The 27,710-nt window shown below is 46.6% G+C and overlaps 1 protein-coding gene across 1 annotated transcript in view; it reads right to left on the bottom strand.

Moving 5' to 3' along the window:
- The window catches only part of IQGAP2 (IQ motif containing GTPase activating protein 2), a 326,459-nt gene that overhangs the window by 31,144 nt on the left and 267,605 nt on the right, over positions 1 to 27,710 (bottom strand). Inside the window, exons 21-30 of the mRNA XM_075541193.1 lie at positions 27,018 to 27,226; positions 23,379 to 23,528; positions 19,423 to 19,586; positions 15,903 to 16,127; positions 13,228 to 13,368; positions 12,780 to 12,864; positions 11,710 to 11,942; positions 7,305 to 7,437; positions 2,748 to 2,850; positions 1,611 to 1,752 (exon numbers count right to left, since the gene is read on the bottom strand). Coding sequence (XP_075397308.1) covers positions 1,611 to 1,752; positions 2,748 to 2,850; positions 7,305 to 7,437; positions 11,710 to 11,942; positions 12,780 to 12,864; positions 13,228 to 13,368; positions 15,903 to 16,127; positions 19,423 to 19,586; positions 23,379 to 23,528; positions 27,018 to 27,226 — 1,585 coding nt within the window. The remainder of the gene's footprint in view (positions 1 to 1,610; positions 1,753 to 2,747; positions 2,851 to 7,304; positions 7,438 to 11,709; positions 11,943 to 12,779; positions 12,865 to 13,227; positions 13,369 to 15,902; positions 16,128 to 19,422; positions 19,587 to 23,378; positions 23,529 to 27,017; positions 27,227 to 27,710) is intronic.

The following is a 27,710-nucleotide window of genomic DNA, read 5'->3' as shown; positions in this document are numbered from 1 at the left end:
TGCTTTCCACCTTTAGAGTTCGCATGCCTGGAAAATGGGGGCGGTTTCTGTCTTGCTCCTGATTGTTTGCCAACACGAAGCCCAATGCATTTAGCAGAAAGCACGTAACCAAACGTTTGCTGAATGAATAAACAAAGCCTTCCCAAGGCTGCGACCCTCGTACGCAGTTCCTCATGTTGTGGCGACCCCCAAAACATAAAATTATGTTTGTTGCTACTTGATAACTGTAATTTTGCTACTGTTATGAATCGGGTGACCCTGTGAAAGGGTCCTTCGACCCCCAAAGAGGTTGTGACCCACAGGTTGAGAACCACTGTCTTCGATGATCCAAGGTCAAAACACACAAGCTGACTAGAAGCAGCACATCTAGCAACATGGCACACAATGTCGGCTCTTCCGGAGGAGAAGAACTTCATGAGAAAAATCCACCGGAAATGTCCCTTATCTGGAACATTCAGTGGCAAGACAGAAACAGCCTTTGCGTTAAAAACATTGCAATTTAAGACACCAAGCTAGGAAGCAATGTGGAATATTACCTAAAAATATACTTAGCCCCTTTTGTCCCTGTTTCCCATTTCCATTTTCAATCTCATCCCAATAATATAACTGTTTGAGTGTGCTTAATATGCATTTTTTCTATATGAGAGTTCTTATAAAAGGCTTATTTTTGGGTGAGCATGTGTTTTTCATTTCTAGTGCTCTGATTTATGTGCAACTGACTCTTGGTTGCCCAAGAAATACACCCAGCATGTTTCTGGAAGCTAGGACGGGTGAGACTTCAACCTGCTGCCTCTGGACATGCCAACAGGAAGGGTCCACCACTAGAAACACACTCATGGTGGTAAGGTCGAGGGTCACTGCAGCGAAGGAAACCCTCAGTGAGATGGGCTGCTACAAGAACCACAACAAAAACTCAACTCTTTCAAGGATGTCCGGGGCTGGGCAATGGCCGTCCTGCCAGGCACAAGGTCGCCAGGTGTGAGGGGTGGTTTGACGGCCACTGACTTCATGCTCGTGGGTGGCACTTTGTATTCCTCGGGGTGTAAAGAACGGACGTGGACTGCCCAGGAGGCCCTGAAGGAACAACTACAGTAAAAACGCAGGCGCCTCGTGTTGGAGACCTTTTCAGACGGGAAATAGGTTCCTAAGACAGAGCTGGTGTCCAATTCTGGGCCAGTTGAATAGGAAAGAAGCCCAGTAAATCAGAAGGCATCATCACAGCCTACCGTGTTCCCTACCCTTGATATGATCATCTCATACCCCAAATCAAACTTGGTTCCGATTATTTCCTCATTAACTTTTTTGACTACTCTCAACACAGACCCTTCCAGGGACTTAACATTTTTTGTTGTTGTTTTTTTTAACCCCCCCACAAGCTTTCATTTCTTAAAGGAAAGAAATCAAATCATTATATAGAATGCTCTAAAAGGAGAAAGGTTTTATAAACTCCTAGAACATTTAGTTCTCTCTGAAATTTGCTACCGTGTGTTTGGTTAAAGATTTGATGGAGAAGCATAATGTTTTCCAATATTCACAGGGATGAAGGTCAATTCTCTCAGAATTTGAACATGCAGGATTTAAGACATACAGCCTGCAGACCCCAAACTTACTTTATCATGAGACTTTGCCCATCTATGGCTTCCCCATCCTGTCCATCGTACTTGCTGGTCAAGGAAAGGGAAATCTCAGTCTTGGAGAGCTGACTCAGTGTGCTTTCCTTGTTAGGGTCATTGCGGTCAACTGCTCCTTCGCCTGCAGAAAAAAAGGGCACATTAGTCCTCCAGTTCTCTCACCGTGATGCCAAAGGCAGAACGATATGCCCAGAAATTGACAAACACATTCTAATATATCCGAAGTGTCTGCTTTTTTTGGTCTCTGTTTTTAAAATCTCAATAGAGATATCAAAAGAGCCTGGGACATAGATATTCAACATGTTGCATAGATCAATCTTGTTACTGAGTCATTGAAAGAGGGAACTGTTGATAAAAGTAATCATTAGACAGCGCAGTAAGGGGCTTCTCATTTTTAAATACACTGGGCTCCTGAATGAGACAATTCTAGTGTTTCAAGAGCTTACTTTCAGGACTATCAAGTTGTTTTACAGTCGAAGCCATCACCACTACATTTCTCTCAATACAAACTAAAAAGCTGAACTCCTTGCTATCAAGCCAATTCTGACTCACAGTGACCCTACAGGGCAGGATAGAGCGCCCCGGTGGGTTTCTGAGGCTGTAACTCTGTACAGGACAGGAGATGAAAGCCTCATCTTTTTCCTGTGGAGCAGCTGGTGGTTTGGAACTGCTCACCTCGTGGTTAGCTGACCAACGCGTAACAACTCTGCCACCAGGGCTCCTCCTCTTAATTACAGCCACTCACTGCCATTGAGGTGCTGTAGACTCACAGATACAGGAAGGGATAATAGAACTATCTTGAGCTGTGATGGCATAATGGTTAAACACTGGGCTGCTAACTGAAAGGTGGGCAGTTCAAACCAGTTCTGTGGAAGAAAATCCTCCTGGCCTGCTCCTTGAAAGATCACAGCCTAGAAAACCCTATGGGGCAGTTCTACTCTGTCCTATGGGGCTATTATTAATTTGGAATTGACAATACCAACAACACTAGTACAGATATTTCCTTTTAAATGCTCTCAAGTATTAAATTCTGTTATAATAAAAAAAAAATTCAGCTCAGGAAAATCAACCAACCAATGAAAGATGAGCGGGTCAGTTGAAGGAACAAGCGCTTACCAAGGAAAGCTTCCACATTCGGTACCTCTCCCAGCAGCTCCAAGAGTTCATTGAGCGAGTCATGCTTCTCCGGGGCAATGGCGTCCTGGTGCTCCAGGAGGAGCTGCGGAGAAAACAGCACACGAACAAGATAAACAGATAGTTTCAGACGGCCCTGTATTTACATGTTCATTCGACTTTGGACTTTTGCCCGGTGTTTTTTTTCGGATGTAGAGTTTGGATCTGAAATTGAAGTCTGGTGAGCAGATGCAGTTGGGCTAAAATTTAGCTTCCAATCATTTGATCTCCCTTATGATCCATCCATTTAAATTTGCTCTCATTTTGAATATTTCCTGTTTTTTATTTTTCATTTATCCCTTAAATTTTTTAAATTGAAAGTTCATTTTATTGGGGGCCCTTACAGTTCTTCTAACAACCCGTACATCAATTGTATCAAACATATTTGTGCATATGTTGCTTTCACTATTTTCTAAACATTAATCCTGTTTCCTTTTCAGCTGTGATTTTTATATGTTTGACTTTGTTATTGTTGTTAGTTTTTTTTATGAAAAATTTTTTCTGTATATGAAATCCAGGATAGGTAAATAAATCGATAGAGACAGTCAGAGAATTAAGGATTCTTTGGGGATATGATAGGGGAGGTTGGGGGAAAATAGGGAGCCAAGAACCTTATAACAATGTGTACAAGAATGAAGAACGTGTTCTAAAATGGATTATGGTGATGATTGGACAACTCTTCTTGATGTGACTGAACTGCTGAATTGTCTGGTATGTGCATTACGTGCCAATAAGACAGTTTTAACATATCAGAGGACACTAAGAGGGAGTGGCTACTTGACAGCCAGGACGTGAGGCTTCGTGCGAGGCATTCCTGAAATCTTGCAGAACAACCCTTGCAAGGAGTAGCAGGCGACCATCGTGCTCCGCTCCGCGTGCAAAGGCCGTTTGCCTGGAACATGCACAATTGTGGGAAGGAGTGTTAAAAGAAGCGGAGAAGCCTCGGATATGGCCGGTAGCCACTTGGAAAAGCATTTATGCACCCGTTCATATAAAACATGCATCAATCAAGCACTACAGTTATAAATATAAAACCACCACCATTAGTTATTTCTTCGGTCTGCCTGTGAGGATCTCTCCTGGGTAAAGATGGCAGAAAGGCCCAAATGGTTGCTTGGCCTAAGACTCGGGTGTACTGGGTGCTTCCACCTTTAACCACCCAGCAAGGGCTCCAAGGGAGTAGCACCCCCGGACTACCTTGCCAGTGTCGGCTGTCGCCTGGCTTCAGAGAGCCTCCTCCTCACTCCCGAGGAGCTGGAGGATTGGTGGGGGAAGCCACGAAGGACAGTGCACTGGCTCTGCTTGCATTTAAAATGAAGTTAATGCATTGCTTCTTAAGTGGAGGACTGGTACCCTGGGCAGTATGAGATATTTTCATTGTTTGGTGCAACTATCTTATAAAAATAGTTGATTCAGAAGGACAAAGTTAGTCCCCTTTCCCATCCTCTCTTTCTAATAGCTTTACTGAGCTATATTTCACATACTGTCACACCCGCTCCTGTGAAACACGGCATGCGGTGATTTCTGGTGTGTCCAGAGCTGTGCAACCAGCACCAGCATTGCGTCACTCAACATCGGCAATAACCCCAAAGAAACGCGGTGCCCACAGCAGCCATCTCTACATCCTCTCGTTCTAGCGCCTGGAAGGAAACCACGAACCAGTGGGCTCTGTGGACCTCGTGATTCTGGACACTTCCTGTCTAGTTGGTTCTGACGCATAGCAACGCGATACACACCAGACTGAAACACTACCCCGTCCTGCTCCATCTTCGTGTTGCTGTTTGAGTCCAGGGTTGCAGCCACCGTGTCACGCCATCTGCGTCTCGTCGAAGGTCTCCCTCTTTTTGCTGCCCTTTCTGTTTTACCCAGCATGATGTCCTTCGCCAGGGACTGGTCTTTCCCGATATCATGCTCAAAGCCCATGAGACCAAGTCTCCCGCTGCTCACTTCTAAGGAGCATTCTGGTTGTACTTCATCAGATGAAGAGAAGCATGTTAACATGTCGTCTCTGGGAAAGGCTTAGTGTGTTCAAGGCTCATGTGCTTCGGTTATTGCAAAATCACCTCATATGCAGGCGAAAGTGGCTGTCACATAAGGAAGACTGAAGAAGAATGGCTACATTTGAATTGCGGTGCTGGAGGAGAACACCGGACGTATCAGAGACTAGCAAAAGGGCAAACAAATCACTCTTGGAAGAAGCACCGCCAGGATGTTCCCTGGAGGCAAGGATGGCAAGACTTCGTGGCACACACTTTAGAACGCTGTCGGGAGACCCGTTCCTGAAGAAGGATAACATCCTCAGGGATTCAAGAGGGGGAGGCCCCCCGCGAGATGGACTGACACGGTGGCTGCAAGGATGGGCTCCACCGTAAGACCGATTGTGAGGATGGCACAGGATTGGGCAATGTTTGTTATACACCCCCCACATATACCACATGTGCATATACATATATATGTTGTTAGTTGCCATGGAGACTGTGAGGGTGTGTGTATATATGTGTGTATGTGTATGCATATGTGTACATATATATATCAAATTCATGTGGATGAAAACATAGAGTCTGACAAAATCTGGGACGGTGGCATGTTACTGACAGAACTCTAAGTAAAGATAAGTTTGTGTCAGGAAGTAAGCAAGCAAGATCTCTGCATTTCCTTGCGCTCTGAGGAGATTTGGCTGCTGTCTCTCGAAATGCATGATTTAAGTCACCTCCCACTTTTTATTCTGGTAATTATGGTCTATAAAATATTACTGAAAATGTCTTTTCAAAGAGTAACTATTTGAAAGCTAGACACGTCCCGTAAAGACTGAGGGTCAAGCCCGCGGCCGCAGCCTTGGCAGGTGGTGCTGCCAGCTGGGCGTGTGTCTGCATGTGACGCCGCCTGGCTGAGGAGACAAAACCCGGCACAGCCTTTCTTTGTAATGACGGTTCCCCTTGCTATATCTGCCTCCGGCCTAACTCAGGAAAGAATTCCTCATCAGTCACAAGCTTTGTTTCCCAGGAATAATTCTGTTTTCAATTCCTGTTAATAAAAGGAGCAGACTGTTTTGACTTAAAAAAGCAAATAAAAAAACCAACCTAAATGGACACAGTGTTTCCTCCCTGTTCTCCTTGGGAAAGAATTTCTCATGCTAAAAAAAGGATGCACACTACTTTGTGTGCATGGGTCTGGCTACTGCCATTAGCAGATGCGCAGCCAGCGTGTGGAGTTTTGGTGTGTGATGGAGAGGCCACCGTAAAAAGACGCATGGGTTATTTCTCCAGTATGACAGACACGGCTTGGCCATGTGTGGTAGTTACATAATCTCGTGTCAACTTGACATTAAGAGTGAAGGGGTGGAGTCTAGCCTGTCAATCGGGCTGATGATGCCTCCTTGTGGGTGTCGCCTGATCATGAGGATTCAGGGAACTTCCTCTCTCTTGATTCTGCCATCAGAAGAGGCAGGCTACCCTCTCTGCTCTCACCCTCCTGTTGGCAAGACATGCAGCAGAGACCCGTGGACAAAGCCCACAAGGTCAGCAGTCTGAAACCACCAGCCAGCTCCATGGGAGAAAGATGAGGCTTTCTACTCCTGGAAAGATTGTTAGTGTCAGAAACCCACAGGGCCAGTTCTACTCTGTCTTACAGGGTCACTGTGGGTCAGAATGGACTTGGTTGTATTGAGGGGTCTTTGGGGCACAAGTATGGCATTTCCAGTTGCCTCATTTGTAAGTCAAAGCTAGACAATGAAGACGGAATATCAAAGAACTGATGCACATGCATTCGGGATTAGTAAAGAATATTGGATTTACCACACACCGCCAATACTGCTTAGAAGCAAGATTGCCACACTCAGCCTCAACTACTTTGGGCAAGTTATCAGGAGGGCACAGTCCCCGAGGAAGGACATGATGCTTCTTGGCAAGGCGAGAATGGGTGCACAGCAAGAAGACACGCGGCGAGGTGGACTACTGACACCGTGCTGCAGTGACTGGCGCAGTGATGCAGGACGGGGCAGGCTCCCCGGGTCGTGCATGGGCTCTTCCGAATGCGAACCAACTGGACGACACAAGGCAACAGCCTTGCTGAGCAGGGCTTTCGTCTCTTCCCTGATCAGCCTGCTTATTCCTTCCTGCTTACAGCCAAACAGTAGAAGATATATTTCTATTTTCCAGAAAGTACTGAAAAAGCTCAAAGGATTTATCAATCAGGTGGGAGAGCGGTCTGGGCCCAGGCAGTGTGAACTTGGTGGGTGGGGAGACCACTAAGGCCCATCCCTGGTCAGGGAAAATATTCAAGATTGGACTAAATAAACTAAGTAAAGAGTAAACATTTATTTTTGGGGAGAAAGTACTGTTATTGCAGAAGAATCAAGGAATAAACAATCCAGGGCTTTTTTTTTTGGTGATAGACTAAATCCTTGCATATGCTTACGTCAATCCCTGTTGAGACTAAGTACTTTAAGAGTCTGAAGCACGGTGGGGGTGGGGGGTGACAGGCACTTCCCTTCCCACTTACTGAATGTGTGCTGATGATCTCTTCGATCGAAATGTAAATGACCGGTTTGCTGACTGTCACCACGTCTGTGTATTTGTCCATATTAAACTTCTCCTCTGGCTCGGGAACATTACATGCTTGTTGGAAATATTTCCTAAAAAGGGGGAAAAAAATCTTACTAAGACAAGAGGCAAATTGGTGAGCTTCATCCGAATGGCTAGGAAATCTTGAATGACCCAAGGCTTAGGGGAATGGGGAGCCCTCTTCCCCCTGGCTCCTGACAGAGGAGGCCAAGGCTGCTTGTCTCCCAGGTCGAGGCCAGCTCCTCCCACAGGATTGGGGAGAGCTCCCAGGACTTCCCACCTTTCAGGGTCATGAGACCGATGGTATCCAGCTACGGGCACTGAAGGAACAATAAAAATCCCAGTGGTCAGGACTACTCATTACTGATCTGAGAATCTAGTCATCCTAGAGAATGCCACAAGCGAGTCATCAAAGTTACTGCTTTAATGGATACAGTCTCCTGGACCTACATCACCCTGTCGACCCTGCGAAGCATCTGTTCCCAATTTGCCAAAACTCCAGAGTTCCGCCTACTCTTAGTTGCTCTGAATAATTCGTTGCCGGCTGGTGGGAAGAATGTTAAAGCTAGGCCCCAAAGGGCAGAAATGTCCTATTTTTCCTGCGCCAGTCTTAATTCTGTAGTACCCTTGGACAGAGATCAAGAAAAGCAAGTTGTGCTGTGATCTGTTTGGGAGAAGTCCCCGGTAGTTTGTGCCCTACCTTTGCATAGGTCAGGTGTATGCTTAATCTCTAAAGTCAACTGCCAGCGACCACCCTTGCTATGTCTCCCAAGGCCATCTGAGGCTCATACATCAGCAATGACCTCTACCTTCCTAGGTAGAAGTGTCCCAGTGACCTTGGGTTTTCCTGCTCATTTTTTCGGCTATAATTTTTTAATGGCTTGTTGAAGAATCTAAAAGATAAATATGTGGGTCGGAGAAAAAGAGCTGCACTTAAGTGTAGTGAGTTCTACTCAATCAGTCCGGCTCTTCCAGCCATCGTCCCTTATGTGCTATTAGAACTCTGGACTTTGTCACCGGCAGCTGTAGCCCACTGCGGAGGGCATCTCTCTGCTGAAGACCCAAGACTCGGTCTTTAGCGCAGGGTCGACTTTAATGGTTATCTTAGAGACTGTTAGTTGTATGGAGGTCAGGTGTGGGGAACTGGGAACCGGGAAGACAGTGTATGCAGGTGAATTTTCTACGCTCATATTTAAGGAGTCTGGGAAGCAGACTCTGGTGGAGGAAGGCTTTTACATTTGTGAGTTGGAGATGAATCCCAGTCACACTCTCCTGACTAAAACTCCTCCCCACAATCTCCCTGCCATACTAGGCTACTTAAAGATGCTCCTATTCAGCACATGGGGGCTCTCTAGCACACCCAGAGGCTAGCTGCCATCAAGAGCCATCAGACCCTATTGTCTGCCCCACCCGAAATCTGGCCCACTGTCTTCTGATAAGGATCATAGACTGTTCCTCTGAAGAAGAGCTCTGGGACACCTAAGGTCAAGTCAGCTCAGGGATGGCCAAGGTTAAGCTGCCATCTCAACTCTAGTACCTGCCCACCTTGTTAGGCATGTGCCTTCCTGTCCCATGCCCTCTGCCTGTTATGTATGTGCTTACTGGGGCTTAGCGTTAGCAAAGACTATATAAGCATGTCGGAGAATACATTAGCTTTCTCTCTCTGTCTCTTTAATTCCAGTCTCCACGGAAGAGGTGAGCCCTTGCATGCCTTGTCTGATGTTTCTTTAATTTGCCCTTCAATTACACAATCACTTCTTAGGACCCATTGGTTGTGGTGGCAGTTCGGAACGATATGCTACAGAGAGGGAAAAAGCTGCTTCTGGAAAGGCCTGGGACAAAGGCTGGCTGATTAAGATTAGACGCAGGTCAATGTCTACCAGCAACATCCTACCGGGGGTACCCAAGGTCATATGTGCATAAATAAGATCCAGCCCAGGGGTGGAGAGCAGATTATTATATTTGGGTTAATGGCTACATGTTGATTTGAGTGCATCATGTAGCTTCCACCCAACAACCTTTCCTTGCATGGGCCTGGTAAGGAGGTGGGTGAAGATACCAAGTTTTACTTGTGAGTAATTATGAACAGGATTTCTTGCAGTGCCATCCTGCTGCACATTAAAACGAGGCCTCTGAGAAGCAAAAGGTGTGATCTTCTCAGCAGTAAAAGCCAGGCGTGGAATGTGTCCTCTGGACCCAGCATCTTGACCTTTGGATTTTGGACTGAACGGCACCCACCGCAATGTGAAATACCCCTCAGGCTTTGGAGAGTGTTTGTGGGGCACTGCAGGATTTCACCGAGGCTAGAAACGTGAGGGGATCTACTCAAGGGGGGAATCGAGAGCGGGGAGAATGGAGTAGACTAGCCTCTTAGAAGAGTTGGACTTTGGGGATTTCTTCAATCTCCAACTCCTTAGGACAACTTTGGTATTCATTCTTACAAAAGCAATCATTATCACACGTGGGAAAGCTTTTGGTGGTGTTTATTGTTAAATGCAAAAGGGCTGGGAATTAGAGGACAATGAGGAGTCCTCCATGAGCAGGGGAAGGGAAGCGTTAGCAAGCACAGGCTGTGGTGAGAAACACTGGGAATGGGCACTGCCTTTTTAGCCAGCAAGGGGCGAAATTAGCAGCTTGAGAAAGCAAAACTATCCTGTAACAGGAGGCTGTAGGAGTATTTTCTCAAAGAGGTCATATATTCTAGATAAGCGATCACAAACTACCCTTGCAGGCTGATGTCACTCACCTAGAGGAAAACTGAGGAATGAAACCTCATTCTCTACGTGAAGTTAGATGAGGCCAAACTGATGTCACACTTCATGATCTAAGGACTGTGTAAAAGGCAGACAGACAGAACAGCATGACCGACCAGGTGTCCTGCTGCCTCAGAGAGCACCGGGCTCAGTGAACCCCATGGCCGGCCTCACGCCTGTCATGGCCACGTAGAGTGATCAGTGATATATGTAATTTGGAAAAACATTCAAAGCCAATAGGCTAAAATCATATATACAAGGGTAAATAAAAAAAGTATTGCAACAAAATCATAGAAACCTTTATTAAACAAAAATATCAAAAGGTGAAGCTATTGTTTGTCAACATAGCCTCTTCTAAGGTCTCCACACTTCTGAAGATGGTGTTTCCATCTCTCTCCTCTCCCTCCACAGAATTCTGTTCCCCATCACTGGGAAGGACTCAGGGTGTGAGCCTTTTAAATTTGGGGACGTCTGAAGGGATGATGTGATGACTACTAACATTAGGCTCTCACATCGGTGGCAAGTTTACAGACCCCCCCCCCCCTCCGCCACCAGGTTCTGGACTGAAGCCACAGGTTTTTAATTTGTGCAGCTGTTGACAGTCTTCCCGCTCTTGGATCATCTGTGAGGTCTTTTTGAACTTCCTTGAAATGCTTTCTCCATTTAAAAACTGTTGTCTTAGGCGACAGCAGCATTCCCCTAACTTGTTACAGAGCTTCTATGACTACAGCAAACGTCCATTTCAGTTCTGTTCAAAATTTGATGAGCCTTAAGTTCAAAATCATGGCATAAAAAGTATCTTTTTAGAGGGTACTCTAACCAGACCAAACCAATGTATTCCCGTGAGAACTTGCCTGCAGCCGTCCGCTGATTGTAGAGATATGTTTAAACATGCTCTGTTTTGAATAAACCTATGCATGGATGCATGTGAGGAGCCTGGTGGTGTAGTGGGCTATGTGTTGGGCTGCTAACCACAAGGTCACAAGTTCTAACCTACCAACCGCTCCCTGGGAGAAAGGTGAGGCTGTCTGCTTCTGTCAGGGTTTCCACTCTCAGAAACCCACAGGGGAAGTTCTACTCTGTCTTATATGCCCACTAGGAGTCAGAACGACGCAATGGCAATACTTTTGGTTCAGCTTACATGTGCGTATAAACTGGAATCTTAGTAGCAATATAATTTTTTAGCTACCCTCAGATGATGAAGAAAGGTCACAGGGCAGAACCTATTCATTCATCATCATCAACAAATGCAAAATCTGGACTTTCCCAATCTTTTAGAGCCAAATTGTTTCCTACAATTGTTTGATGTTTTTAAGGCAAATTCTTTCTGAATGAGAAACTTCCTTAAAAAAAAACAAAAAACACCTCTTCTTGAATTTGCCAGCATGGAACTCAGTGATTTTAAAATTCTCATGATTAAAACTTGCATCAGACCAGAAACTGAAGACTATGTACTTCGAGTTTGCCACTAGCAGAAATCCTATGGATGGGGATGACTCAATGGGACAGAGGTGCTGGGGGCGAGAGGGGGATGCCTCAAGTTCTAGCCACACAACACACCTGGTTCCCCTCATTTTGTGTGCTTCTCACCTGAATTCCTGGTAAGTCTCTGCTAAGTAATTGTTCATGGATGACAGGTGCTCATTCTCGCCTTCAAACAGCTTTTTGGAGGCTGCGTGTTGGAGAACCTTGGCCACTGATCCCAAGTTTCTCCTCTGGTCAGAAGTGATCTGGCCGCCTGCTGTCATGTCGATGATATCAAAGCCGTCAGGGGCCACGATGGCGGGGTTCATGTAGCGATAGTACAGGAGGTTCCCGACGATCTGGAGTGATGGAGGATGCAGAGGGACAAGACCACGTTGGACAGAGCAAACCCAAGAGCCTGAGCTTTCCTTCCCAAAAGCCCATTTTCATCTCCCAAGAGAGCAAGATGATGCTCAGATCTGAATCCCATCAGGGAGCTTAGTGAAGGTGGGTAAACATCACCCACCCATCAGTAACAAAACCCAGAACACCAAACCGGTTTGCCTGTGAGTTAATGCCGACTCACGGCGATCCCATAGGTTCCAGAGAAGACCACCAGGCCTTTCTTCTGTGGCACCTCTGGGTAATCTGGACTGCTAACCTATTGGTTAGTAGCCAAGTGCAAACTGCACCACCTAGTAACCAGTAACCGACTGAGCACATTTATCTTGAGTAAGAAATATTCTTGCTGCACCCCAAATGAAATCATATCAAGAACTTCAACAATGTATATAGAAAACACAAAACATAAACCCACTGCCATCGAGCCAGTTCTGACTCCTAGCAGCTCTGTAGCACAGAGTTGAACCGTCCCAGTGGTTTTCCAACTGCAAATCTTTATGGGCGTAGAAAGCCTGGTCTTATGCCCTCGAAGTGGCTGGTGGGTTCAAATGGCTGACCTTACAGTTAGCCACCCAACAAGTAACCCCCTAGGCCACCAGCGCTCCTTTGCCATGTTAACAATCTCCAAATTCACATCACCACAACCAACAACGTTCACTGTCATCCAAAGTGGGAAATCCACAGCTAATTATAAATGGTCCCAAACAGGGTGCGATCTTACAGAATGGTACGTTAGGAATTTTAGCTTTATATCCCCATGAAAAGCGACGGTGAGATTACTCTTGAAAATCTACCTTTAATAGCTCATCTTCTGTTGCATCGGGAAATTTCTCATGGATGGAATTCTTCAGTACTTTGGCTATATACCTCAATCCATAACTACATGTAAAACAGATGACAAAAAAAAACAATGGGAAAAGACCAAGTGAGGAAGAAACATGGCAATTGTTCCAGTCGACTGAGCATGAGCAGTTTTCCTAAAAATTGAACATAAAGTGAGATGGGAATGGAGTCACGGGACTTCCTCTGATGATAGGAACCGAGTCGGGCACTGTGCTATGACGGAGATACTGGCCCTCCTGCGAGAACAGTTAGGAAGGAAAGCGAGAAACGCAGGCCTTCTTCTAAGACAGCAAGGCGATGATCAGGGGAACCCGTCTGCTTTCATGACCGGTGTTCATTTGACACAGCACCCAGGAACCTCCAGACGTAGGCGGTTAAAGTCACCCACAGCCCACTTACGGTAGTACATCAAGGGAAGAAATGATGGAGTTCAGGACTTTGTCAGTGACCCGTCTCAAGTTCTCGATGGATGCTTCGAGTTTATTCTTCACTTCCGGATAGGTCAAAGCTTGTTCTGTGGTCACGTCGTAAGGCAGCTTGCTGAAAACACAAGGGTGTCTGATTAAAGGAAGGCAGAGGCCCAGGCAGTCTTATTCCTGTCAAGTTGCTTCTCAAATCCAGCTTGGTATAGTGAACTTGACTTTGCCCACTGTGGGGAAGTGAGATCACATACTTGCAGTTCTAGCCGCGTCTTTGTAACTCCAAACAAATGACTGGGTGGGATCATGCAAATAAGGTATGTGTAAGTCTAACAGAGGTGACCAGCCAGTTTTGCCAAGGTACTGGGTGTGTAATAGTGTGCCATCACCGAAGCAGGTGGAGAGAATCCTGTGACCCTCCAGAGAGCAGAGGCACCAGTGGAGCATGTTCAAGATCCCTGTGTGGACTGGCAGAGGCGGCAGAGGCATCCAAAGGCATAGCGCGAGGCCAGGAGGCAGCAAAAGGCAGCAAAAGAGACCAGAACAGCAGACGTCCTGACCCAAGGACCAACGCCAAGGCCAAGGAACCACATGGCTGAGAGGCTGAGGATTAGAGACCTGAATGCTGGCTGTGAAGAGGTGCCCTTGTGGACAACAGCCTGTATCCTCAATGTTCTCTGGTCCTGACTTGTGGTAACCTGTTAACGTCCCTACTAAACCTCCATATTCACGAGTCTTGTCTACGAGCTCGGTGCAGGTGTAACGATATAAGCACTGCAGCACCAATGGCTGTTATGTGATATACGAACATTATTTAACAAACCCCCTGCGATAGTTTATTGTGCCAGCCTGGCCGATAAACACAAGTAAGATTAACTGAAGGGCAGAGGGATAAATGGCTTGCTTGTTCTGTGCCTCAGTTTAAAGGGGTACACTACCTGTGGGATGCCTAGCATGTGGACTGTGTCGCTGTAAGTTGAGGTCCCTTTAAGCCCACACGATTGGAATGTTCGTCTCTGGAGCTGGGGACTGACAGTTTATTTCTTGAATTATATATCTATCTTTAAAAATATATTTATATATAATTAGTAGCAATCTGGTTTGTCTCTCTAGAGAACCCTGTCCAATACACCCCCAAAGCGAAATATTTGGCCCCTTCCCAATGTTTTGCAGTTACAAATCATGCTGTGACTACATCCTGTGTGAACAATTTTCTGGGACCCTCCTTAATCACTCTTATTCTAATAAGGGTAGTTTATGGGTATAGTCATATTTCATAGAAAGTAAAAAGTTTGCATTACTTAGATCGACAAATAATTCTTGGAATAAGCCAATTCTAATTGGCTTTCTGCTTGTCTTTTGAAGTTACTTATTTGGTAATTATAAAAAGGTATGCATTATCAGGTAAAGAAGAAGTGTGGGTGGATCATGTAATGTTCTAGGTTTAGAGACACAAAGACTAAATAGGGAGAGAATTACAGAAGTTTTGGCACGGAGGATCACCAGCTAGTACTGAAATATGAAAATGCCATTTTAATATTATGACTTAGGGACACCAAGAATGTGACTTGTTGGGGAATGATAAAGAGACATATATTTGGGATTGAAAACCGACTTCCTCTAAGTACACTTTTCCCTTGCCACCTTATAGTTTAAGTGTAAACGAAGGGGTATCCAACCACCTGCCCTACCCAAACCCTCCATCCTCTGCGCCCCCCAAAAATGTAGTATGCATTTTTCCTGCTAGGAAAGCATCAAATAACTCTCTCTGAGTTAGTGTACTCAGGGGCATTGCCTGGGAAGGTTCTCTCTGGTCACTGAACCTCATTTTTTGTGATGGCTGATTTAAGAGAACAGCGTGCAACTGGGAAAATTTTTCTGCTCAGGAAAAACGCTGCAGAAACTTGTGATGTTGATCACAGTTTACAAGGACAGCACTATGGGAAAAACTCAAGTGTAACGAGTGGTTTCCTCATTTCAAAAAAGGTTAAAATGTCTAAAAAGCCTCAGTCTGGACGTCCATCAACTTCCTGAGCGAACAAAAATGTTGACTCGTAGTATATTTGGAGTTTGTTCCACCAAATCAGATTGTTAATCAAGCTTTCTATTTAAAGGTTCTGAAAGACTGTCTAACAGTGTGCGACAAAAAAAGGACTGATTTGTGGCAGACGGGGGACTGGTTTTGCCACATGACAATGCACCTGCTCACACAACCATCTCAGTGCGCCACTTTTTGGCAAACAAACAAACAAGCACACCAGCATGCCTCTCTTGCCCCACGCACCTGACTCACCTGACGTCGCTCCGCGGGACTTCTTTTTGTCTCTGCAAATGCAGAGGAACATGAAAGGACAGCGATTTGACGATGTAGAGGAGGTGAAGAGAAAAACGAGGGAGGTGCTGTCAGCCATCCAACAGGTGAGTTTGAAAAATGTTTCCAAGAATGGAATCGCAGATTTGACAAATGTATCAAGTGTAATGGAGAGCACTTTGAAGGTGATAAGGTTGTTTTGAAAAAAGAATTTAAATACGTAGATTTTTTTTTGGGGGGGGGGGAATTCCGTTTTTTGAGGGGTACCCCTCGTTTATGAAAAACATTCACGTGAAATGATTATGAAACATGACCGAAAGCTAAGATTTTCTCTGCTTAGTTACCTGGCCTCTCCAGTCTGTGTTTCTAACTGGTTCACCCATGCCTTGTACACCTCTACTGGGCTCGTGTTGATGATCAGGGATTTGTCATTGATGATCTCCTTCACCACTGGGGCCAGCAGTTGGCGCAGGGTGTTCTGCCCACGGGCCCCTCTGTTGAAGCTGACAACCATCTTGATGACCGTAGGGTTTCCAGTGACTATTTCCTGCACCTGGTCCACCTTGGATCTGAAAATCACCAAGCCCAAACAAAATGAGTTGTCTCCACTGATAAGAGTTTTAAACAAAGTATATTCCGCCCCCTCCGCAGGCTTTGTGGGGCTGTTTTTCTCCCCGAATTTCAAAATGGGATTGGCATGAATAAAAAGAAACACAGTCATGTATAAGGTATGTATTTTGATCTCAGAAACGTAAGGATCTACCAGTAACTCCTCACTTGCCTGAATTTCAGCCTAGAAGGCAGGGATGAGCTGGAAATGGACCCCAGCCAACAATGCACACGGATTCCATCCCTTCCAGTTCCTAAAGGAAGGGCCCACAGTGCTTTAAAGCTCATTCTCATCCCTTGCAATGCATACTGGCTACACCATGTGGCCAAGAACATTCTTGTTCTTCTTTAAAATCATTTTACTGGGGACTCATAAGGCTCTTATCACCATCCATCCATCCATCCATCCATCCAACCATCCATCCATCCATTGTATCAAGCACATTTGCACATATGTTGCCATCTTCATTTTCAAAACATTTTCTTTCAACTTGAGCCCTTGATATCAACTCCTCATTTCCTCCCCTCTCCCTCCCTCATGAACCTTGACCATTTATATATATATTTTTCATGTCTTACACCCACCGCTGTCTCCCTTCACCCACTTTTCTGTTGTCTGTTCCTCTGGGCGGAGGTTATATGTAGATCATTGGGATCGGTTTCTCCTTTCTCCTCCCACCTCTCCCTTACCCTTCTAAATGCAAAAGCCTGTATCCGTGACGTTTTCTGATCCTGACTTGTGGGGACCTGTTCACACCGCACCTGAATGAAGCCCAATAATCACGAGTGCTGTCAGTGAGTGCAGAGCGACCTTGTCAAGTCCTTATTGAACCCCGCAGAGAAGGAGAGTGCTTCGGGAGGGACGGTGGCTGTCAGAAGAGGGGGCAGAGGAGTGGAGGGATGCCTGGCCACTGCCTTGTGGCTATTGTCCTTGCTTCCATGTTGGCTTCTATTTTCAGCAGGTTACAATGTGTTCTTGGGTTTTTCGTTTAACAGCGCTTCCCTCCCCCTTCCCTGACATTGCTATTCCGCCACCTGTTTTAAGGCTCGGAGTCCTCGAGACCCAAGCGCTCACCCGTATACTGAGTGGGGGTTTCCTTGTCCCCAGAGTGAGGAGTCTGGATAAGCAACCCGGTGAAGATGAAAAACCAGTGCCTCGCGGCCTCTAAGTACTTTGCCTAAGAACACGCACTCTGTCGGTAAGTGACAGAGCCAGATCTCAGAGGCACTTTCTGGGGGCCCAGTTCAGTCTTCCGGCTCCTTCCTCACCAGCCCAACTCTCTTATTCCCTCTTCTTCTCACCCCTGCCCCCGACTGGCCATCTACTGACTTCATTCAGACCATCGGGCCGGCCCCTCTGGACAGCAATAGCCTCCTAACCAGCACCGGCTCTGCTCTCGGCCCTGTCACCTCTCGGCTCACTTCTGCACTGTTCCAAGACCTGCCTTCCTCAAGGATCGCCGTGGAGCTGCCACTTTACCACCCACCGTCCGTCCCCCAGTGGTCACCCACAGGATCCATGCTGAGTTTGTTCATGTAGAGACCGGTGCAGTAAAGCACAAGTCCCCAACATCTGGCCCCACCTTTCGAACGGAAGCTCCTCTAACACCTGTGTGTATTTGCTAACGTGAATGACTTGCTTTCCCGCAGATAGGCCCCGCCTTCGCGCACACCATCCCTGCTGCCTCAACATGGACCGAGCCTTCCGGCTCCCTCCATCTGGATGCCTGCCCACGCTCATGCTTTCCTGTGACTCAAGTCCTGTTGCTTGATTTCGTGCCGGCAGATTCTCAGACCCTGGCTACACATGGTTTTACAAAGCTGACCAATTTGCATGGCCAGCAGATGGCAGGGCAACTGCCTGGGAAACACTGACTCAGAATCGTGTGTTACAGATCTTGGTTCATGGCTGCCCGGGTGCACAGGGTAGTGATTTGCAAAGTATTTTCCATAGTGGCTGTGAGTCTAAGTCAGATGAGAGCTAACTTCCAGCTCTGAGCCTTGCTCAGGGTAGCCTGGAGCGAATTACGTCACCTCTTCGTCCATCCGGGTTCTCATCTATAAAGTGGAAGAAAGCAAAGTGTCTCCCTCACGAGGCTGCAGCGATCCCCAGGAAGCTGACCTTCAGTGAGAGTTCCGGACAAAGTGTGGCCCAGGATGCAGTGCAGCACCTTGAATGGAGTGGCTGTACAACGCAAGTTATGACGAAAGAAGACCACCTCATGCCTGCTGCCACCTGGCCAGACACCCTCCTTGCCTTTAGACCTACGCAGCTCCAATATATCCTGCTCGTGGCCAGCAGCTTCCCCTTCCGAGCAGAAGATGGTCATGTCAAGACTTTCCTCAGAAACCTTTGCACAGCATCCCAGGAAGTCCAGAGCCCCAGAACTCAAGGCTCTATTTAGTGTCCCTCATGGTTTATCCCCCACCCTCTTCCCGTCTTCATCTCTTGCTATCACGAATCCAGCCACCTCCTGGCCAGGCCAATCGATCTTCTCAAACATATCTTGTACGTCGGTCCACGCAGTGCCCTTCATTATCACGCTCTATTGTGCCGCCATGGCTTTTCTTCAAGGACACGGGCCAAGCACCTCCTCTCCCATCAAATCTTTATCCGTCAGCCCATCCCCTCGATTTCCTGCTGCGCTGTGGTCACGTGTGGTGCTTACTGCATCTCACGGCACAGTTTTACTATTGACACACGTCATATTTCTTGACTTCTATAGACACTTTGAGGGCAGAGGTGCCTGACTAGTAATGCTTAGGAGACCCATCTAAATAGCATGGCCTAAGGTAGCAACAAATCAGCTGACTAAGGACATCTGTCATATTTTTGTTCCAACCATTATCTATGGATACACACAGAGACACTTAACAGAAACAGAATCAGAATACAATTTAGCCAAAATTAATGGACACATTTTCAAATCACTCTCTTTTCAGCAAGAAAGGATTAACTACTCAGCAGAGATGTCTCTTCTTACCCCTCATCCTGGACCATGCTGTACGGCTTGGTCACAACTCAGGGACTTGAAAGTAAGATACATTTTCTTGCTGACTTTCAAGTATTCTTGATCTCCAGTTGTTGTATAAATGCAAAATACAAAGCTAATTGAACCCTAAGCTGTGGAACACTGGTGGGTGAAAAAGTGCTCGTGAAAACGGGCTAGGTTCTCCTCCCGTCCATCAGCGGGGGCCACTGTGACAAAGAGGATCTACTCCCTGGCACTCTGTCTCGGGTGCCCTTATACCTACTTGATCTCTTCCTCCAGAGCCGTCTTGAAAAGCTTGAGGAGCAGATACTCTTCGCGTTGGTTAGAAGCGTAGTTATACAGCGTGAAAATGACAGTGTCCATAAATTTAGTTGACTTGTTCTGCGGCATCTGGAAGATCAGCTTGGCCAGGTATAAAGGATGGGTCTGAAAATGAAGGTAAAGAGGGAAGAAGCGATCCAAGCAAAGCCCCCTCACCAACATGATAATTTACATATCACTAAAGGAAAAAACTGTACTCCATTCTCAACTCTTCACTGACAGTGCAGAGATATAGACGCGAGCTAGAAAATAAGACTTTAAACGGATCACGGAGTATTAATACTATGTTATATGAGGAAGCTAATTGAACCCTGATGGCACAGTGGCTAAAGCACTTGCCTGTTAACCCACTAGCTACCATACAGAAGACAGCTGTGGAAGTCGCTTGTGTAGAGATTACAGCCTCAGAAACCCTATGAATCAGAAGAGACTTGATGGCGGTGAGTCATACGATAGCACATATGATGCATATATAATTAGACGACAGAAACTTTTCACTGTTAACCTTTTCAAGCCACATATTGTAAAGACACAGGAGAGAAGGGCAGCCAACAGAATCTGCAATCAGAAGACACTGGTAAGAACAGACTACACTCACTACTGCCATTGAGTTGGATTCGCCTAACGGTGGCCCAATATTTGCCTGAGAACACCTGCTCCTTAGACTGTGAATCGTCATTATGGGGACAGACAGCCTCATCTTTCTCCTGAGAACGGATCAGGGGTCGGTGAAACTGACTGGTCTAGAAGAACCATAGATGAAGAGATGGAAGCAGGTCTCCTCTTCTCAGACAAGGAAGGAAAAGGCTATATTCAAAGATGGAGACAGAGGAATGGACATATTTTTCTTGAAGGACTGAGTAGGCAGAAGTGACGAGAAGTAGGAAGTTTGAAGAGCAAGCTAATTGATAAGGAGAATGCCAGAAGAAATTGGGGTAAGGTAAGGGGGGGGGAAGGCAATTTAAAAGCTTGGCAGAAATGTAGAGACCTAGGGACTCCTGCGTGGTACCATATACCAGATACTACCTGGAGGATCATGCGCTTTTTCTCCATTAGCTCCACTACCCAGTAGAGGATAGGCGAAAAGGAAATTAGGTTGCATAGGAAGATATTCTAGCAAAGAAATATAATAACCTTACTCTTTGTTCTTCCTTTGGATGAAAGTAAAAATTACTATTTTTCTATCCATAGAGACTGGTATTCAGACAGAAGACTCCCACAGTTGGGCGTTCAAGTCTTTAAGAAAAGCCACCATATGCTTGACTTCGCTACTTAGTTTACTGTTCCCGGCTCATAAGTAATTGGTTGGATTTTCACAAAGAAGATGCCAAGAGTACTTCTCTGCAGCTTTGTGACGATTCTTTGCCCACATGAAGCACATGGGAATTATGAGGAGGAAATTTTACCCTGAAGCCAAAGCAGCCCACTCTTCCTGCCTGTAGGCCTCTCACTTCCTCCTATGACCTACGAACTTGAGGTGGAGGCTGATCCTGAAGTCGAGGCTGAGGGTGCGTGCCAAGTCGTGAGTCTACGGGTCAGAGGAAATGGCATGTTTACAGTTTCCTCAAGCAGTGTGGGCTAATGTTTCAAAAGCAGAGAGGAGAACATTTACAACCAACTCACTGCCATCGAGTTGATGGTGACTCAGTGACCCTGCAGGAAAAGGCAGGCAAGTCTCGGGGGTTTCTAAGACTGTAACCGTTTAAGGGAGTAGAGCCCCCATCTTTTTCCCGTGGAGCAGCTGGTGGTTTCGAACTGCAGATCTTTCAGATCATAGCCATTACACTACCAGGGCTCTGAGAGGAGAAAAGACAGAGATAAATAAATACCTAAGAATTCAAAGAAAGCCTTAACGGGATACTGGATGGTCATGCCCTGAGAGGACCATTTGGGGATAGTTCGGACGGTCACACGTGGGGGAATCATTCTGCACATGCCACCATGCTCTGCTTTTACATGACTAAGCCGCCAGTTATGTATTAGGGGAAACAATACCCTTCAGAGGCTAGTGACTCAATTTTGTGCTTTGTCGCGACACAAATACTGTCAAAGCCCGAGAGTAGAAAATGACAGGAGCTTCAGCCGCCTGGCGGTTCAGATGTCAACAGCGACGAGATGCCTCAGGCCGTATTGTCGAAGTGGCTGACCACCAGGGTGGCGAGTGCCCACCTGCTTGCCTTCTGGAAGGGGAGCTGCCCGGCAGGCAATCCCACAGATAATTCCGAGAGCTAACATTTTCCCTTCTGTGCTGCCACGCAGTGGCCAGCTGAGGCACCAGCCCTGGTCTGAAGAACACGTCCTCCCATCTACTAGCATGTGAGGAGGGGAGTTCCCATTTCCCGCAAACTAACAGCTCGACTCCCAACACCTCTTGTCTTCCGATCCAGGTAACATTTTCAGCGTTTACTTAATGTCCGCGGTGTTCTCAGCAAAGACCCAGGCATGTCCGGGCCTTGAAGAGATGACCACAGACAGAAGGACACCAGACTCTAAGGAAGGAGGATTGTCCCTGCTGATCCAAGCGTGAACCCCAACGTACTGCCACGGAGTCGATTCAGGCATATAGCAACCCTGCAGCGGAAAAAGTACAACTGCCTCTGTGGGGTTCTGAGACCTCATTTTTACGGAGCAGAAAACCTCAGCTTTCTTCCTCAGAGGCTGGTGAGTTCGAACTGCTGACCTTGCAGTCAGCAAGCAGCTCAATGTGCAACCCACTATGCTACCGGGGCTGCTTCTCTCCTGTAGAAGGGGGGACTTATCTATATCTGTCACTGTTTTTCGGTTTCCTTATGACTTAATTGTATGTGTCAGTGAAGTGGACAGAGTCAATCAAGGTCCAATCAGTAACTGGGTACTAAAGTCCACTCATAACCTCTTACGTAGGAGTTCTCACCAATGGTCTAGAAGCAACAGAAAAAAAACTACTCACTTAAATCATAGTAATTCCATGAAAATAATAAGATTACGGTGGTTTCAAACGGCTGACCTTTCAGATGCAGGTTGGTTTCCTAAACCCAACCCCAAAAGAGCAGAACAGATTGCTCTGGTAAAAACAAACAAACAAGCAAACAGATATCTATCTATCTATCTATATATATATCCCACATGTGGTTTAATTTTTTTCATGGCTTTTAACTGGGTTGGTCATGCCTGACAAAAGTAAGACCAGACAGACACAGATATTTAAAGTGTGTGTGAAAGGGCATCAGGCACCTTGTATAGCAAGCACCCAAGTCTCTCCATGAGCCGAGTCAAAGGTCACTCGGCTCAGCTCCGAGACGGCGGCTGCTGAGGCTGCTCTCCTCGGATCTAGCCATGTCCCAACGCCATGGATCAGGCTCCTAAGGGGCCACCTCCAACTCTTATGAGTTGCCCACACCCGGCCTCCGACCTGTCAACTTTCCTGTTGCAGGGAGCATTCTGGGTCACCCACATTTTTAAAACCCAGAGTCTCGTCTGGTTTTCCCCTCACTGGCCAAGAACGAACCAGTCTGCAGCCCTGACGTTCCCTCGGTCGGCAGCCCCTGCTTCCGCCATTACCAGGCCTGGAGCTTTCTGCAGACTGCTCGCTACAGAACAACGGAGTGTGGAGAAGAGCCAGCCGGGCCTACGAAGTCCAGCTGCCTGAGCCTCTGACCCCCTGTTTTGCCATTTTCTCCTGGAGTCTCCCTCTCTTCCTCGGTGAAATGGGAGTAACAAGAGCACTGTGTTCCCACGGCCGTGGTACGAGTACACGAGATCATGCATGTAAAGCACTTAGATTAGAACTTGACACTGGAGCCCTTCTGAGGGGCTCAAAACACGTAAGCTGTAACAGGTGAAGCAGGGAGGGAACAAAAATTCAGCCTTTATCACAAACATGGAATAAACTCCCAGAGACAAATAAACAGCTCTTACCTGCAACAGGTAAAACAGTTGCTGGTAGGTTTCTAGTGTTTTTCTCCGTTCCTTACTCAAACTTTTGATTCCCTGGTTGTCAGTGTTATTCAATATTTGCATTTCTCCTCCTTTTTTCTTATTCAGCTTCTTGCTGTGTGAAATGACATCCTGTAAGAAAGAAGATGGGAACGATAACTTGTCCAATCTCTGACTTTTGTAACAACACACGTTCTCCAAAAACTGCACTCGTTTGCTCTTGAGACGTTAGGCAGGTGCCAAAGTCATTAAGTGATGCTTATGTTTGTAGACATGGGGTGGCGGTCTTTTCAACAAAGCATGCTGGGACAACATGTGGAAGAAGGAAGTTGGATGGCTTACTTCACACCATTTGCAAAAATTAACTCTAAAAGGACCCCAGGCTTGAATGCAAGAGCTGAAACTAGAACGTGTGAAAGAAGGTCTTAGGGGTCAAGCCCGGTGACCCTGAATTGTTGTCATTAAGGTGATTTGCACTCAAAGCTCCTCTACAACTTCAGAAATCTGCCTTACGGTGGAATTTATACAGCATACATCTGATAAGGGACCTGTGTCCAGAACATATAACAATATCTTACGGGCTACATGTGCATCAGCTTAGGAGCATATAAAGAAACATGGTCTATCCGTACAATGGGACATTATTCAGCCATAAAAATGAAGATGTGCTGCAGCAGCGGTGCGTCTTGAAAACATGATACTGCATGAAAGGAGCCAGCCATGAGAGGCCACACACCGCATGATTCCACGGACACTAATCGGCCAAAACACGCTGTTCCTGCCCACACCAGAAGCAGTGGATTCCGGGGGCTTGTTGGAAGGGGAGAAGGGTTGGCGAGCGACTGCCAAGGAGTATGGGGTTTCTTTCTTTTTCCCATCTGAAATGAAATTCAAACAGCATAAACCTCGCCCCTTTAAAAGTGTACAATTCACAAGGCGGTTGTGCCAGGAGTGACAGGTGCTGTGACAACAAGAGAATCCCGGCTAATGTCACATGCAACGAGCTATGGGAAAACTGTTGGGAGGAAAATGAATTTGCTCTGTAACTTAGGGAAAAAAGGTCCACTCCAGAGGCTTTCGTGTGTTCACAAGCTGTGCAGCCTTCGCCACTGTCTGCTTCTCCAACATTATCACTGGCATTTCCTTTTGGGGGAATAACAAGTTCAAGGCCTGTGACAGAGGCAGTGGGCTACACGACCTCGTGAATATGAGTTGGACTTGTTTGAAAGATGGATTCTACGGCGTGTGATTTATAGCTCAATTTTAAAAAGCTCTGGCCAAAAATATAATGTCGAAATTTAATTAAACATGGAAGGGACAGGGATCTTCACTGCAAATTATGAAGATGTACCCTGATTAATAAACCCCCATCCTGGTTGAGCTCCTTTAACTATTTTATTTTTGTATTACAAATAAATCATTTTATTGACTCCTTTAACTATTTACAGGAAACCTTAGAACACAGAACCAGAAACATTGACTACTACAGGTTAGAGCGCCCCCTTGGGGAGATCAAAGGGTTATGACCAAGAGTAGCTCTTGGAGACTAGGGTTTAACTAGCATTTTAGTTAACCACAGCAACAGACACATTGTATCTCTTGTAATTCATGTAGGAGTCCTGAGCAGCAGAGTGGCTGCAGGAGTCAGAAACCACCAGCCGCTCTATGGGAGGGCGATGGGGCTTTCTGCTCCAGTAGTTACCATCTCAGAAACACATGGGAGTCCTTTAGGGTTGCTATGAGTTGGAATTGACTTGATGGCAGAGTTTGGTTTTGGTAGTTACTATAGGTAAACACACACACACACACACACACACACACACACACACACAGAGGATGAAATAAAATGTATCCTCACTGCTGGGATACAGTGAGTGTTTCTATCCTATTTAACTTATACAATGGCCAACTGCGACCCGACCCGTTAAACTGATTTCAGGAGCCACTGGCGTGCTATGACCTCTATTTGAAAGGCACTATATAAGTGTGTGTCCTGTCTCACCCAGGAAGAGCAAGCAGGCAAACACGCAAACCCCACTGTCCGCTCAGGGCAACAAAATTCCTTCTCCTAAAACTTCTTTCAGTCTCTTAGTCCAACCTCCATAGGAGGACTCCACAGGGAGAGAGGACATCAAAAAGTTCCCGGGAAATCCCAGTATCTTCTACCCCCATCTTTCCCCACAACCTTTCTGTGACGCCCTCATCTTTGCTGCCAACATCCAGCTTGCCAAGCGGCGATTCCTTTGTGGGGGCATGCGGGAGTATCAGGCAGGCCCTTATCTGATAGCACCTGACTTTACTGTGTCTCAGATGCTGCATCTTTCCTTTCTTTTTCAAACAAACGGAAGGTTTGTGGCGACCCAGCACAGAGCCACGCCTCCAGGCATTCATTTTCCACCAGCGTGTGCTCACTTCATGTCTGTCACACGTTGGTACCTCTCACAAAACATCAAACATTTCATCACGCTATTGCACCCTCCGAAGTGGGACCATAACTTTCATATATATTGGGAAACCCCAAAAGGAAAACAAAAAGGTGTGCGACTTGCTCTCTTGCAGTACCCGCTTTGAGGACAAAGTCGGCTCTGTGAGGCTGACTTGCAGCAGGCTGTGCTGTGCACACCCGGTAGGCGCCTGTCCACCCACTGCCACCAGGGGCTCCCAGCCATTTGGATGAAGGCAAACATGCCCGCCTCTGTTTGCCATTGCCCTGGGGTCCAATCTTGGCCTCTGAGTCTGCTCCTGGGGAGCCAGCCCTCTTCCATGGAGGGGGTTGAACTCAGGCAGCTTCCTGAAACAAACCCTGCACTCCCTGCCCAGTGGAAAATGGAGCTGCTCGGCAAACTTTCGCCCACATCACCATGCAGAAGAAAACCAAGTCTGAGTTTATGATAGCACATTTCTTGCCTTCCTTGGCTACTAAGCAAATTCTTTTCGAAACTCTTCTTTTAAAAAATTGTTTAAATCTGTAACAAGAAGCCAAATTATATTCCACAGATATAAAGCACAACCATTAAAAAAGAAGTTGTAGGACAACAACATAGTTTGTCTGATCCAAGACTCTTGTGTCTTCTGCCAGTACCCGTGACATTGGTAAGATAATTCCATAGCTTGGTACATAGGATAGAGAGCCCTGGAGGTGTGGTGGTTACACCTTGGGCTACGAACCGCATGGTCGGCAGTTTGAAACCACCAGCAGCTCCAAGAGAGAATGACTGGGCTTTCTACTCTTGTAAGCAGCTATAGTCTGGGAAACCCACAGGGGGGCTGTGAGTCAGCATTGACTCAATGGCAGTCAGTTTGGCTTTTGAGGGCTTTTGGGTACATAGGATAAAGTCTCAGGTCCTTTAGAAAGTTAAGTAGAAATGGTTCTTTTTGCCTAAACCAGAGGTTCTCAACCCGTGGGGTTGCGACCCCTTTGGGGGTCAATTGACCCTTTCACAGGGGTTTCCAGATTCATAACAGTAGCAAAATGACAGTTATGAAATAGCAACGAAAATAATTTTATGGTTTGGGGGGGGGTCACCAAAACATGAGTGCAGCGGCTGGACCCAGGCGTTGTGGACTTCTCTGTGGGCCGCCTCTCTCCTGGGAGCCCAGAGTCCCACCAGCTGCACTGACCTGCAGGGTAATCCTGTTCTTCACCAGGAGGCCAATCTTGATGTCCATGAGGTTGAGGTCTTTCTCCAGCTGCTGGTTGGCTCTGATCTTGGTCACCACTTCTCCCCTTAGCTGTGCCACCTCCAGCTCCTCTTGGAAATCTAAGTCGCTTTGGTCCAACAGGTGTACGAACTTGCGAATGACGGTCAAGGGTGGGTTTTCAGAACCAACTGCAGGGAACAGAACAGGCACGGTGGAATTAGGCAAGCTGGGAACTGTTTGCCAACAGGAAGGAAAACCAGGTCCGAATAAAAAAGCATTGCCTGGATAATCTATCAATGAGGTTCCTAGGTCTGTGGTGTGAATCAATTTGCCCCACGGAAAATCTGGCTGGAGGGAGAGAGGAATGGACTAGCCTATAAAGACATGCGCCCCATGGACTGTCTAGAACAACTATTTTCTGTGCATGTGATAGGCCCTTAGCTTCGCTCTCTCGAAGTGTTCCTGCGCTGAGACGATAAGATTATCTGGGTCTTACAGCTCTGGGAAAGGAAGTTACCTCTGAGCCAGATGAGAGATTTATGCTCTTGCAGGGAGTCGAAAGTGGGTTTCTCTCATCCAGAAAGGCCTTTGGGAAGGAGCGGGAACTATGAGAAAGTGGAATTATGATAGGTCAAAGGCCAACTAGGTCCCTGGACTGGCAGGTGAACACAG

The sequence above is a fragment of the Tenrec ecaudatus genome, chromosome 2 (assembly GCF_050624435.1).
Source record: "Tenrec ecaudatus isolate mTenEca1 chromosome 2, mTenEca1.hap1, whole genome shotgun sequence".
NCBI classification, from domain to species: domain Eukaryota; kingdom Metazoa; phylum Chordata; class Mammalia; order Afrosoricida; family Tenrecidae; genus Tenrec; species Tenrec ecaudatus.
Note: the sequence above shows the minus strand (reverse complement) of the source record. Positions and strands in the feature narration are given on the sequence as shown.